Source organism: Lithobates pipiens, unplaced genomic scaffold (genome assembly GCF_037356315.1).
Source record: "Lithobates pipiens isolate NorthernLeopardFrog02 unplaced genomic scaffold, aLitPip1_a1.2 Scaffold_16, whole genome shotgun sequence".
Lineage (NCBI taxonomy): Eukaryota > Metazoa > Chordata > Amphibia > Anura > Ranidae > Lithobates > Lithobates pipiens.
The window spans coordinates 6,704,990-6,721,283 of NW_027507748.1; the positions used below are offsets into that span (position 1 = coordinate 6,704,990).

At 51.4% G+C, this 16,294-nt stretch overlaps 1 protein-coding gene across 5 annotated transcripts in view; it reads left to right on the forward strand.

Annotated features, from left to right (window-relative positions):
- The first annotated feature begins 1,272 nt into the window (after positions 1-1,272).
- The window catches only part of LOC143981566 (uncharacterized), a 71,151-nt gene continuing 56,129 nt past the window's right edge, over positions 1,273-16,294 (forward strand). For 2 of the 5 annotated variants that reach the window (XM_077479529.1, XM_077479527.1), the window contains exons 1-2: positions 1,273-1,415; positions 9,803-9,925. Coding sequence is in view for 3 of the 5 variants with exons in the window: in XM_077479527.1 (XP_077335653.1) it covers positions 9,920-9,925 (6 nt within the window). In the remaining 2 variants the exon portion in view is untranslated. Of the gene's footprint in view, positions 1,416-5,333; positions 5,456-9,802; positions 9,926-16,294 lie in introns of those variants that run through there. The other 3 variants (XM_077479528.1, XM_077479525.1, XM_077479526.1) reach the window with 3 other exon arrangements.

Here is a 16,294-nt window from a genome sequence, read left to right on the forward strand (position 1 = left end):
AATCCCACGCAGGGGTCCAAGCTTAAATTAAATACACAAAACTCCAAACGAAAATGTTAGCCCACCTGGCTACTCTTCAGCAGTAGTGCTGCTATAGGTACTTGTCCCGTCCAACAAACTGCTCGGACGCACACAGCTTCCAACCCTTCAACACACAGCTTTGGGCTCCTTGGACGCACACAGCTTCAAGCCCTTCAACACACAGCTTTGGACATGCACAGCTTCAAGCAGCAGCAGCAAGCTGCTCACACACCACCATCCTTCCCCAACAGCCCTTCATTATATGGCCTGTGTGCAGCTGGGCACACACCCTGCTCGTTATCATCAAGACCTGGACACAGGGTTGGAGATCCCTCTTTCCTCCAATTTCACAGGGACAGAGCCTCGCTCTGTCACAATATATATATATATATATATATATATATATATATATATAAAATACTTATAATATAATATTTATATAATATGAACTGCACGGTGGAGGTAAGTATGACATGTTTGTTATTTAAAAATAAAAGAAGGGTTTACAACCGCCTTTAATACTTTCTATGCATTCAGGAGAAAAACCTCCTGTGCTGCAGTTGCCCCCCTGCCCTGAGGCCCCCTTTTACTTACCTGAACCCGGGGGGTGGTGGGGGGCCGAGTCCTGCTCTCTGTGTGAATAGACACAGCAGAAGGACATGGGGAGCGCACCCGCAAGAGTGCCCCCCCATGGAAAGTGGCTCTTCATGGGGGGGCACCTGATGAAGAGGAGGAGCCAGGAGCGCCACTGGAGGACCCCGGAAGAAGAAGATTGGGGCCACTCTGCGCAAAACCAACTGCACTGAGCAGGTATGACATGTTTGTTATTTTAAAAAAAAACTTTTACGGGAGCGCCCCCGCAACAAGTGCCCCCCCCTCCCCCCGAGGGGGAGCGACTCTCCTACGGGGCACTCGAGAAGAGCAGGAGCAAGGAGTGCTGCCGAGGGACTCCAAGAAGAGGAGGATCGGGGCCACTCTGTGCAAAACCCTTATACAGAGGAGGTAAGTATGTTTATTTTAAAAAAAAACCTTTACATATCCTTTAATGCATAGAATACATTGAGGGGAAAAACCTCGGAGATTTTACAACTCCTTTAATAAAAAGACGGGATGGTCTGCAGATGTTGCTGGAATGTTATCATTCTCCTCGCACTTACATCATTCCTCCTGTATAACTGGCAGTTGTGATTGGTTGGGGGGGGTATGGGGGAGGGGGAGGGGTGGTCGGTGTGAGGGCAGCGGTTGAGTCTCTGATAAAGCTGGGTGTGATACTAACAAGGGTAGGAAAGTGAAAGAAACATTTCTATATATAACGCAGAGTAGAGAGTCAGAGCCGTCATTGCGGGGATCGGAGGGATCGGAGGGATTGGAGGGATCGGAGGGATCGGAGGGAGGTGAGTCCCATTAATACACACCAGGCATCTGTCACTCATTATTATTATACGAGGGGAGACCAATAAGTTCTCACCCTCATCAAGATCCAGATGTTCTACTCTAGGGATATGAAAGTCCACTGACTCTTCCTTCTCCACCTCCTCTGGTCACACACTTCTCACCTCCTCTGGTCACACACTTCTCACCTCCTCTGGTCACACACTTCTCCACCTCCTCTGGTCACACACTTCTCCACCTCCTCTGGTCACACACTTCTCACCTCCTCTGGTCACACACTTCTCACCTCCTCTGGTCACACACTTCTCACCTCCTCTGGTCACACACTTCTCACCTCCTCTGGTCACACACTTCTCACCTCCTCTGGTCACACACTTCTCACCTCCTCTGGTCACACACTTCTCACCTCCTCTGGTCACACACTTCTCACCTCCTCTGGTCACACACTTCTCTCCTCTGTGGAGAAGACCTTTAACTCCATCTGTGTAGAAGTATGTAGATGTGGAGGAACTCCAGCCATCAACTTCAGTGATGACCGCCTCATCATTGTGGAAACGTCTTCCACGTAAATGTCTCTTCAGATTTGGAAACGGTGAAGAAAAGGTGCCAGGCCGGGTGAGCACGGTGGACGGGGCAGAGATTCGTAGCCACAGTTGGCACAGGTCCAAAATGCTTTGTGCACATTCCACTCGTGGCTGTTATTTTAGAAAGGTGTAACCTGAGGACCCAACGTGCGGCCACTTTCCTCAAATGTAAGATTTATGTGATGTGTTGTAAACGGACCACCCTACTAATGTTCACCTCCCCAGCTAAGAAATGAATCGTCACACGTCCATCTTCAATCCCTAGCTGCTCAACGTTCACCACCACACTTGGTTCTGTGCCAGTTGGCAGATGACCTTCCCCTTGGACCATCCTGTATATTTGTGTGACCACCCTAGAGTTCTCTCTTCCATCATTTCACAGTCTCATATGATGGACAGTCCTCTCCATACACAGATGACATCTCTTCATGGATTATTTGGGCAGATTTCCCTGGAGGATGGAGGAACCTAATCACGGGTCGGTATTCAGCTTTGTCTGCCGTGACACCAACACCATACCTACTGACACCTCCATTATACCTACTGACACTGACACCTCCACCATACCTACTGACACCTCCACCATACCTACTGACACCTCCATTATACCTACTGACACTGACACCTCCACCATACCTACTGACACCTCCATTATACCTACTGACACTGACACCTCCACCATACCTACTGACACCTCCACCATACCTACTGACACCTCCATTATACCTACTGACACTGACACCTCCACCATACCTACTGACACCTCCACCATACCTACTGACACCTCCATTATACCTACTGACACTGACACCTCCACCATACCTACTGACACTGACACCTCCACCATACCTACTGACACTGACACCTCCACCACACCTACTGACACCTCCACCATACCTACTGACACTGACACCTCCACCATACCTACTGACACCTCCACCACACCTACTGACACCTCCACCACACCTACTGACACCTCCACCACACCTACTGACACCTCCACCATACCTACTGACACCTCCACCACACCTACTGACACCTCCACCACACCTACTGACACTGACACCTCCACCACACCTACTGACACCTCCACCATACCTACTGACACCTCCACCACACCTACTGACACCTCCACCACACCTACTGACACCTCCACCACACCTACTGACACCTCCACCATACCTACTGACACCTCCACCACACCTACTGACACCTCCACCATACCTACTGACACTGACACCTCCACCATACCTACTGACACTGACACCTCCACCATACCTACTGACACCTCCACCACACCTACTGACACCTCCACCACACCTACTGACACCTCCACCATACCTACTGACACTGACACCTCCACCATACCTACTGACACTGACACCTCCACCACACCTACTGACACTGACCTCTCCACCACACCTACTGACACCTCCACCACACCTACTGACACCTCCACCACACCTACTGACACTGACACCTCCACCACACCTACTGACACCTCCACCACACCTACTGACACCTCCACCACACCTACTGACACCTCCACCACACCTACTGACACTGACACCTCCACCATACCTACTGACACCTCCACCACACCTACTGACACTGACCTCTCCACCACACCTACTGACACCTCCACCACACCTACTGACACCTCCACCACACCTACTGACACTGACACCTCCACCACACCTACTGACACCTCCACCACACCTACTGACACCTCCACCACACCTACTGACACCTCCACCAGACCTACTGACACTGACACCTCCACCACACCTACTGACACTGACACCTCCACCACACCTACTGACACCTCCACCACACCTACTGACACTGACACCTCCACCACACCTACTGACACTGACACCTCCACCACACCTACTGACACTGACACCTCCACCACACCTACTGACACTGACACCTCCACCACACCTACTGACACCTCCACCACACCTACTGACACTGACACCTCCACCATACCTACTGACACTGACACCTCCACCACACCTACTGACACTGACACCTCCACCACACCTACTGACACTGACATCTCCACCACACCTACTGACACTGACACCTCCACCACACCTACTGACACTGACATCTCCACCACACCTACTGACACCTCCACCACACCTACTGACACCTCCACCACACCTACTGACACCTCCACCACACCTACTGACACTGACACCTCCACCACACCTACTGACACTGACACCTCCACCACACCTACTGACACTGACACCTCCACCACACCTACTGACACTGACACCTCCACCACACCTACTGACACTGACACCTCCACCACACCTACTGACACCTCCACCACACCTACTGACACCTCCACCACACCTACTGACACTGACACCTCCACCACACCTACTGACACTGACACCTCCACCACACCTACTGACACCTCCACCACACCTACTGACACTGACACCTCCACCACACCTACTGACACTGACATCTCCACCACACCTACTGACACTGACACCTCCACCACACCTACTGACACCTCCACCACACCTACTGACACCTCCACCACACCTACTGACACTGACACCTCCACCACACCTACTGACACCTCCACCACACCTACTGACACTGACACCTCCACCACACCTACTGACACCTCCACCACACCTACTGACACTGACACCTCCACCACACCTACTGACACTGACACCTCCACCACACCTACTGACACCTCCACCATACCTACTGACACCTCCACCATACCTACTGACACCTCCACCACACCTACTGACACTGACACCTCCACCACACCTACTGAAACCTCCACCATACCTACTGACACTGACACCTCCACCATACCTACTGACACTGACACCTCCACCATACCTACTGACACTGACACCTCCACCATACCTACTGACACTGACACCTCCACCATACCTACTGACACTGACACCTCCACCACACCTACTGACACTGACACCTCCACCACACCTACTGACACCTCCACCACACCTACTGACACTGACACCTCCACCACACCTACTGACACTGACACCTCCACCACACCTACTGACACTGACACCTCCACCACACCTACTGACACTGACACCTCCACCACACCTACTGACACCTCCACCATACCTACTGACACCTCCACCACACCTACTGACACCTCCACCACACCTACTGACACCTCCACCACACCTACTGACACCTCCACCATACCTACTGACACCTGCAGCATACCTACTGACACCTCCACCATACCTACTGACACCGACATCTCCACCATACCTACTGACACCTCCACCACACCTGTATATTTGTGTGACCACCCTAGAGTTCTCTCTTCCATCATTTGACAGTCTCATATGATGGACAGTCCTCTCCATACACAGATGACATCTCTTCATGGATTATTTGGGCAGATTTCCCTTGAGGATGGAGGAACCTAATCACGGGTCGGTATTCAGCTTTGTCTGACACCTCCACCACACCTACTGACACTGATACCTCCACCATACCTACTTACACCTCCACCATACCTACTGACACCTCCACCACACCTACTGACATCTCCACCACACCTACTGACACCTCCACCACACCTACTGACACCTCCACCACACCTACTGACACTGACACCTCCACCACACCTACTGACATCTCCACCACACCTACTGACACCTCCACCACACCTACTGACACCTCCACCACACCTACTGACACCTCCACCACACCTACTGACACCTCCACCACACCTACTGACACTGACACCTCCACCACACCTACTGACACCTCCACCACACCTACTGACACCTCCACCATACCTACTGACACCTCCACCACACCTACTGACACCTCCACCACACCTACTGACACCTCCACCATACCTACTGACACCTCCACCATACCTACTGACACCTCCACCACACCTACTGACACCTCCACCACACCTACTGACACTGACACCTCCACCAGACCTACTGATGCCTACACCTTCTCCTCTTGGCTCTAACTATAATTCACCACAAAAACAAAAATTGGCAGTAAGATATCCACCTATCCCTGCAAAATTTCAGATCCCTAGCAGCACATTTCAATCATGGTGAGGGTAGGAACTTACTGGCCTCCCCTCGTATAATGAGCTGGATGATGGAGGTGGGAAGGAGGGGGCCCGTTCACATGAAGGGATCATGTCCTTAGTACGCTCCTTCAGACAATTGTTGTCCAACTTTCGGCCAACAAATGTTGGATAGCAAGCTAGTAAATTTTCGGCGGACAACGGTCTGTTGTCAGATTTCCATATCGTCTGTACACAAGTCCATCACACAAAAGTCCAAAGTACAAACACGCATGCTCGGAATCAATGCTCACCAAACATGACATTGGCAGAAGGTGCCCAAAGGGTGGCCCTCAAGAGCTGAAATTCCTTGTAGTGCATCACTACTTTCGCGTTTGTTGGCCGACAATTGTGTGCCTTTAGTATGTAAGACAAGGTCCCGACACACGCCCTTCGAAGAAAAGTCTGATGCTCTGTTGGCCAACAATCCGATGGTGTGTACGAGGCTTAGCAGACTAATTATGATGATGCATAATGGCATAGCTCCCAACTGTCTCTGATTTCGAGGGACTGTCCCTGATTTGGAGCAATGTCCCTCTGTCCCTCATTCCTCCTCATTTGCCCCTCATGTTTGGTCTGATCTATGGAGTTGTATATAAAATGCACTATTTATGTATCAAAAAGTATTTCTCAGAGCCAAACCATTTGTAAATTCCAAAAGCCAATATAAAGGAATAGTAGTGGTAAAAAAAAAAAACCTTGTGGGTTTAACCAGTCATTTTTTCTGTACAATTCTCCTTTAAGGGGGTGTGGCAGGGGGGCGTGTCCAACGTCTTCATATGTTTGCTAATAGGTGTCCCTCATTCCCAGCTCAGAAAGTTGGGAGGTGTGTAATGGTTTCCTTTTGAAAAGCGTTTTATTGTTTATTACTATGGGAAGGGAAATGGCAGATGTGCGTTTCACCTCGTTGTGTTGTTTTTGGTATTTCCTTTTCTCTCTGTTTTTTCTCTCCTTGTTGGGAGCGAGAGGGGGTGGGGGGGGAGGGAAATGATATTGGTTGAATGGTTCACTTTAAAGCGGGAGTCCGCTGGGAGTTCCGCCGTTTTTTTTTTTTTTTAAAAGCCAGCAGCTACAAATACTGCAGCTGCTGACTTTTAAAATAAGGACACTTACCCGCCCAGCGCGCCCGCGATGTCGGCACCCGAAGCCGATCTCTCGATCGTCTCTCGGGTGCTGCCGCCGCCATCTTGGGTATGGGAATCAGGAAGTGGAGCCTTTCGGCTTCATTTCACGGTTCCCTACTGCGCATGCGCGAGTCGCGCTGCACAATAAGGATGGTCCCCGCTGTCTCTGGGATCCGTGTGTTTCCCAGCAGGCAGCGGGGCACTTTCGGGAAGGGGCGTAGATTCTGCAGAAAGGGGCGTAGCTTCTGCAAAATCTACGCTGGAAGTGGGTGCAGATACCTGTACTGTACAGGTACCTGCACCCCCCTCCCCCCTGAAAGGTGCCAATTGTGGCGCCGGAGGGGGGGAGGATTCCAATGAGCGGAAGGTCCACTTTAGGGTGGACCTCCGCTTTAAATGCCTCTTGTATAGGACTAGGGAGGGCCGGGGGGCGGGGTGTGAAAGGATTTTTGTGTATTTGTCTTTTGTGTGTTATTTTTTGTTCATCATGTTGTTGTTTGTGATTTTGTTTTTTTGTTTTTTTTGTGTGGATGGGAAAAAGAAATTGCACAGGAAACACTCAATTTAACCACTTGAGGACCGCCTCATACGTCGGCGGAATGGCACGGCTGGGCACAATCACGTACCTGTACGTTGCTCTTTAAGTGCCCAGCCGTGGGCCAGGAGCGCAACGCCGGCGGTGGCACGCTCCCGAGCCGGTCCTGAGCTCTGTGAGCGTGAGACCAGGGGACCTGATCGCCGCCGGTGTCCCCGCGATCGGGTCACAGAGCTGAAGAACGAGGAGAGGTCCCCGTGCTTCCTAGTATGGCTGTCACCGAACATCTCTTCCCTTTTATAAGGAAGAGACGATCAGTGACGTCACATGCCAGGCCACGCCCCCCTACAATAAAAAAAAAAAAACACATAACATCACACATAAGAGAGAGGGGGAATTGGGACCTCGTGGTGCTTCCATCCCGGTAATGAGTAAAAACTAAAGGGTATTTTTTTTTTTTACTAGTAATGGCGGCGATCAGCGATTTGGAAATATTCCCAAAACGCGTCGGGCTGCACTTGATGTCACAGTTACACTCCATACAGATTGATCCTTATCCAGTATTACCAATAATTTACGTTATTATTGTTCAATAGACATATACACACCATGTGGGCACATGTGCCAGTCTTGGGCATGTTGCCGTGGCAGTTGTGTGCCATGGTATCTATTTATATATTTTTTTATTACTTTGATCATGTGTCGCTATGTTTGTACTATCTTATTCATCATGTTTATGCTTTTTATATGCGCCTTGTTATTATATATCAAATGAATAAATACTCTCTATGTCTTTAGATTATGTCATCAATTAAACATTACGTATTTACAATTTACCTCCACTATCCAATTGCTTTGTTCAAAGTCCCAAACCACCTTTTAGTTAACGTCATACATAACCCCTACACTGCCCCCTAGGGGTTAACTCTTTCACTGCCAGTGTCATTTACACAGGAATCAGAGCACTGGTATAGCACTGATTGCTGTATAAATGACAATGGTCCCAAAAATGTGTCAAAAATGTCCGATGTGTCCGCCATAATGTCGCAGTCACAATAAAAATCACTGATCGCTGCCATTACTAGTAAAAAAAATAATAATAATAAAAATTCTATAAAACTATCCCCTATTTTGTAAAAGCTATAACTTTTGCGCAAAACCAATCAATCAATCAATCAATGGAGGGTGGTGAAACGGCACCCCTGGAGGGTGGTGAAACGGCACCCCTGGAGGGTGGTGGAATGGCACCCCTGGAGGGTGGTGAAACGGAACCCCTGGAGGGTGGTAGAACGGCACCCCTGGAGGGTGGTGAAATGGCACCCCTGGAAGGTGATGGAACGGCACCCCTGGAGGGTGGTAGAACGGCACCCCTGGAGGGTGGTGGAATGGCACCCCTGGAGGGTGCTGAAATGGCACCCCTGGAAGGTGGTGGAACGGCACCCCTGGAGGGTGGTGGAACGGCACCCCTGGAAGGTGGTGAAACTGCACCCCTAGAGGGTGGTAGAACGGCACCCCTGGAGGGTGGTGAAATGGCACCCCTGGAAGGTGGTTGAACGGCACCCCTGGAAGGTGGTGAAACGGCACCCCTAGAGGGTGGTGGAACGGCACCCCTGGAAGGTGGTGAAACGACACCCCTAGAGGGTGGTGAAACGGCACCCCTAGAGGGTGGCGGAACGGCACCCCTGGAAGGTGGCGGAATGGCACCCCTGGAGGGTGGTGGAATGGCACCCCTGGAGGGTGGTGGAACGGCACCCCTGGAGGGTGGTGGAACGGCACCTCTGGAAGGTGGTGGAATGGCACCCCTGGAGGGTGGTGAAACGGCACCCCTGGAGGGTGGTAGAATGGCACCCCTGGAGGGTGGTTTGGGACGCCCTTTAAGGCATTTCTTGGGGGGACAGCATTGATACAACATGTAGCAAGAGTAAAAAGACAGACTAGAGAGCGGGGAAGTCTTATTATGAATAAGGTTGCAGAAGCAGAACGGCAATATATAGTAAGATCTTCTTTTGTTTTTTTTCTACTGAAGGCCCTGAAGAAGAAGCAATGACTTCGAAACGTGTCAGCCATCAGTAGCTATCTGGAGACCATTGGTCCTGGACAGATCGCCGCGATCAGGTGGCTACGCTAAGCGCCTAGTCTCCATATGCTTGTGAGTAGTATTTTATTCTGGTTTTCATGAATACATTTGCTGGGGATAATGCGCAAGGCCGGGGCGCCCTCCTTTTCTAGCTTGTTCTGTGTCCACCAGGACACCCCCCGTCCTGGAGCGCAGCAAGGATGCCGTTTTTTTTACATGATAAATAACCATAGCAATTTTTTATTTTTTATTAATAAATACACTAAATATTTATATTTGAAGGAAGAACATTTAATTTTTTTTTTGCCCAATATAATGGATTCAGAATTTTGTGAATGAGGGTAATGAGGGTAAAATCGAATGTTATTGGGCTACTTCCTCCCCAGGTGGATTGTTATACAGTCAGAAAAAATAGAATGGATTTTGGAAAAATACAGAATTATGGCCACTAGATGGAGGTAATGATCACAGGAAATGTTTATTTATTAAAAAGTGACTACACTTTTGTTGAACCCCCCCCCCCCCCCCCCCAGGTGATCTCTGTACATAACAAAGATTGTTACAAACTTTGTAGCAGATTCTTACTTTTTGTTATTCTGAAGATATTATAGTTTGTTTGTCTGTGTCCATGTGCATGAGTGAGTCCAGTGGGAGGGGTTTCATAATGATCAACCAGCTGCTGCGCCTGCAGGGCTTTAATGAGGAAAGTGGCAGGGTCTGCAACCCTTCAGACGTGATTTTTTTTCTATTGGAAGTTTCTCACCAAAAAATGACATTTCTGTTGCGGAGGATGTCCAAAATCTGACTTGTATCTGAGTGCAGCCAATCACACGAGCGGGAAATTACATTTTCAGGGGGCGTTCCGTATGCCATGTGTGTACAGAGCGCCTCCAAGTGGCCAGATTGCATTTTACAGAAAATTACAGAGCTGCAGATTGAAAAGAAATTATCATATTTAATAACATTCAATTACAGTATAACGTGTGTAGGAATTGTTTACGCTATATTATTATATTTTTTGTTTGCAAATTTTTTTTTTCCCCATGAAAGTGGAGTTACCCATTAAGTTCATCATCTCCATCTAGTGGACATAATGCTGTATTTTCCTGGTTCACTCTATTCTGTATGAATGAATAACATTCGACCTGGAGAGAAATTAGAGAGAAGGGGGAAGGGAGTCAGGACTTTATATGAGGCGATGTGTGGGAAGGTTCATCTGCCTCCATCCCTGGTAATGGATTAAAAGGAAGTCCCACAACCTTTTCTCATTTTAATGGAGAGAAAATATCTCAAGGACTTTCAGTTTTGCCCCCATTTGCACAGATCGAATGTACAGGACATGCAGTTTTCACAGGCTGAATAGCTTTGTAATTCTTATTATAAATACACCAAATACCTCTCCTAGGTGGAAGGGGCACTGAGGGGCACAATAGGATACATGAGTTCGCCCAATATCCTTTTTTTGCACATTAAAAAAAATATTGATAGTTATATGATAAACTATTTAACCATTTGCCTACCGGGCACATCCCTCCTTCCTGCCCCCCAATACCACGTACTTCCCCCCTTCCTGCCCCCCAATACCGGGCACTTTCCCCCCTTCCTGCCCCCCAATATCGGGCACTTTCCCCTGTTCCTGCCCCCCAATACCGGGCACTTTTCCCCCTTCCTGCCCCCCAATACCAGGCACTTCCCCCCTTCCTGCCCCACAATACCGGGCACTTCCCTCCTTCCTGCCCCCCAATACCAGGCACTTCCCCCCTTTCTGCCCCCCAATACTGGGCAATTTCCCCCCTCCTGCCCCCACTACTGGGCACTTTCCCCCTTCTTGCCCCCCAATACCGGACATTTCCCCCTTCCTGCCCCCCAATACGGGGCACTTTCCCCCCTTCTTGCCCCCCAATACCGGGCACTTCCTGACCCCAATACCAGGCACTTCCTACCCTTCCTGCCCTCCCAATACCGGGCACTTCCCCCTTCCTGCCCCCCCCCAATACCGGGCACTTCCCCCCTTCCTGCCCCCTAATATTTGGCACTTCCCCCCCTTCCTGCCCCCCAATACCAGGCACTTCCCCCCTTCCTGCCCCCAATACCGGGCACTTTCCCCCCTTCTTGCCCCCAATACCGGGAACTTTCCCCCCTTCCTGCCCCCTCCCAATACCAGGTACTTTCTCCTCTTCCTGCCCCCCCAATACTGGGCACTTTCCCCTTTCCTGCCCTCCAATACCGGGCACTTCCCCCTTCCTGCCCCCCAGTACCGGGTATTTTTTGCTAAACAAACGAATAAGTAAGCAAATAAATAATTTTTCTCCTTCACTGATGAGGCGGCACTGATCAGCACTGATGAGGAGGCATTGATGGACACTGATGAGGCGGCACTGGTGGGCACTGATGAGGCGGTACTAAGTATTTGATTGTAAGCTCTTCTTAGCAGGGCCCTCTTAATACTCTTGTATTTTATTGTATTATAACTGTATTGTCTCCTTTTTATATTGTAAAGCGCTGTGTAAACTGGTGGCGCTATATAAATTCTGTATAATAATAATAGGCACTGATGAGGTGGCACTGGTGGGCGGCACTGATGAGGCGGCACTGATGGGCACTGATGAGGCGGCACTAATGGGCACTAATGAGGCAGCACTAATGGGCAATGATGAGACGGCACTAATGGGCACTGATGAGGTGGCACTAATGGGCACTGATGAGGCGGCACTAATGGGCACTGATGAAGCGGCACTAATGGGCACTGATGAGGCAGCACTAATGGGCACTGATGAGGTGGCACTAATGAGGCGGCACTAATGGGCACTGATAAGGTGGCACTAATAGGCATTGATGAAATGGCACTAATAGGTACTGATGAGACGGCACTAATGGGTACTGATGAGGTGGCATTAATAGGCACTGATGAGGTGGCACTAATGGGCACGGATGAGGCGGCACTAATGGGCACTCATAAGGCAGCACTAATGAGCACTGATGAGGCGGCACTAATAGGCACTGATAAGGTGGCATTAATGGGCACTAATGAGGCGGTACTAATGGGCACTGATGAGATGGCACTAATGGGCACTGATGAGGTGGCACTAATGGGCACTAATGAGGCGGCACTAATGGGCACTGATGATGCGGCACTAATGGGCACTGATGATGCGGCACTAATAGGCACTGATGAGGTCACACTGGTGGGCACTGATGAGGCAGCATTAATAGGCACTGATGAGACGGCTCTAATAGGCACTGATGAGGCGGCAGTGGTGGGCACTGATGCGCACTGATAGGTACCAATAGGTGGCACTGATAGGCACTGATTGGCAGCACTTATGGGCACTGTTGGGACTGCACTGTTTATTAGTTTAGAAGTCCCCTGTGTGGATTTGCCAGTTACCAGCTCTCCTCTCCTTTCCTCTCCTCTCCTCTCTGCATGCGCTGAGGTGAGAAATGCCGATACCTGCAAATCCTGTTTGCACTGTGATTGGACACAGCTGGTTACATGGTAAAGAGCCGCTGTGATTGGCTTTTCCCCCGATCACAGATCCCTGGTGATGTGCTGCAGGGGGGCGATCATTGGAGGATGTCAATAGATGCCTCCCCCCCCCCCGGCCACTGTGAGTCCGCACTGTAGCCGTTATTTGCCTATAGTGCGGGGGATGGGAAGGGGCTAAACAGTCTTTGGTCATCTCTGTGTACATTTATATGTGATTTATATCCTGTATTGGTACAGCAAGACTTTTATTATTATTATTATAGGAAGGAGCAGTTATAGGCTTTATATTCCATATTATTATTTGTGGTCGGGGGAATTATGTTGCCCCAGACGAGGTATAATTGTGTTCCTGTGGATGACGGATATTGGGGTTTGGTTGGTGACCGATAAGAACGATCGATAATTACTCCCGCCCCCGGCTGTACATTGTCACTCTTAAAGGGGACCTGTCAGATTAATGAATTCCTGACGTGTCACCACACACAGCAACAGTATCATTCTTCACAAAAGCCCCACCTTTCCACTCTTAAGCCGTGGTCAGTGACTTTGCCAAGGCTGAGATGACATCATCAGTCTACTGCAGGCAGGAGGAAGCATTTCCTCAGTCCCTCCCCCATTGATCATGCTACTACATCCTTACAAGGTGAGGGGCTGCAGCAGGGGGCTGATCTGTGTCAGTCATTTGTGAATAACCAAGAACTGCAAAAGCAGAACTGGGATTTCAATGATTGTGTCATCTCTGAGCCGGTACCCCAGTTCAGGAAACTGATGGGGGGACCCTGTATGACGCCTGAGCAAAGATGGCACCATGCTCCTGGAGAGCAAAAGCAGATGAAGTTATTGCTGGGAGTGGGGGAGGGGGGAGAAAATGGTTTCTAAAGAAGTGATAAATGTCTGGAAGTGTTACACTGACACATTACGTCTCGGTGAATTGTGAAATCTCGCTCTGTGCCGGGCAGGGAGGGGAGTTTTGGGCTGGAAGTATTCGGGGAGTTCTACAAATAAACAGGAATTCCATTCCAGAAGGATGACTGGGATTTCTGTCTGGGAGGAACCTGAGAGGAGAGACTGAGAGAGAAGACAGGAAACACGACTTCCTCCGCATTATACTCCATACTTCATCTCTGAGAGTGAGAGTCCGGAACAGGAAACAATCTGTGACAATGTCACAAACATCTCACCGACACTTACATCCGACCTCCCCCTCCTGAGCAGAACCTGACCTCCCCCTCCTGAGCAGAACCTGACCTCCCCCTCCTGAGCAGAACCTGACCTCCCCCACCTGAGCAGAACCTGACCTCCCCCTCCTGAGCAGAACCTGACCTCCCCCTCCTGAGCAGAACCTGACCTCCCCCTCCTGAGCAGAACCTGACCTCCTCCCCCTGAGCAGAACCTGACCTCCCCCTCCTGAGCAGAACCTGACCTCCCCCTCCTGAGCAGAACCTGACCTCCTCCCCCTGAGCAGAACCTGACCTCCCCCTCCTGAGCAGAACCTGACCTCCCCCACCTGAGCAGAACCTGACCTCCTCCCCCTGAGCAGAACCTGACCTCCCCCTCCTGAGCAGAACCTGACCTCCCCCTCCTGAGCAGAACCTGACCTCCTCCCCCTGAGCAGAACCTGACCTCCCCCTCCTGAGCAGAACCTGACCTCCCCCACCTGAGCAGAACCTGACCTCCTCCCCCTGAGCAGAACCTGACCTCCCCCTCCTGAGCAGAACCTGACCTCCCCCTCCTGAGCAGAACCTGACCTCCTCCCCCTGAGCAGAACCTGACCTCCCCCTCCTGAGCAGAACCTGACCTCCCCCACCTGAGCAGAACCTGACCCCCCCCCCCTCCTGAGCAGAACCTGACCTCCCCCTCCTGAGCAGAACCTGACCTCCTCCCCCTGAGCAGAACCTGACCTCCCCCACCTGAGCAGAACCTGACCTCCTCCTCCTGAGCAGAACCTGACCCCCCCCTCCTGAGCAGAACCTGACCTCCCCCTCCTGAGCAGAACCTGACCTCCCCCTCCTGAGCAGAACCTGACCCCCCCCTCCTGAGCAGAACCTGACCCCCCCCTCCTGAGCAGAACCTGACCTCCTCCTCCTGAGCAGAACCTGACCTCCTCCCCCTGAGCAGAACCTGACCCCCCCCCCTCCTGAGCAGAACCTGACCCCCCCCTCCTGAGCAGAACCTGACCCCCCCCCTCCTGAGCAGAACCTGACCTCCCCCTCCTGAGCAGAACCTGACCCCCCCCTCCTGAGCAGAACCTGACCCCCCCCTCCTGAGCAGAACCTGACCCCCCCCCCCTCCTGAGCAGAACCTGACCTCCCCCTCCTGAGCACATCCTGACCTCCGCCTCCTGAGCAGAACCTGACCCCCCCCTCCTGAGCAGAACCTGACCCCCCCCTCCTGAGCAGAACCTGACCTCCCCCTCCTGAGCAGAACCTGACCCCCCCCTCCTGAGCAGAACCTGACCTCCCCCTCCTGAGCAGAACCTGACCTCCCCCTCCTGAGAACAACCTGACCTCCCCCTCCTGAGCAGAACCTGACCTCCCCCTCCTGAGCAGAACCTGACCTCCCCCCCCTGAGCAGAACCTGACCTCCCCCTCCTGAGCAGAACCTGACCTCCTCCCCCTGAGCAGAACCTGACCCCCCCCCCCCTCCTGAGCAGAACCTGACCTCCATCTCCTAAGCAGAACCTGACCCCCCCCCCACCTCCTGAGTAGAACCTGACCTCCATCTCCTAAGCAGAACCTGACCTCCCCCTCCTGAGTAGAACCTGACCTCCCCCTCCTGAGCAGAACCTGACCTCCCCCACCTGAGCAAAACCTGACCTCCCCCCTCCTGAGCACAACCTGACCTCCCCCTCCTGAGCAGAACCTGAGCTCCCCCTCCTGAGCAGAACCTGACCCCCCCCCCTCCTGAGCACAACCTGACCTCCCTCTCCTGACCAGAACCTGACCTCCCCCTCC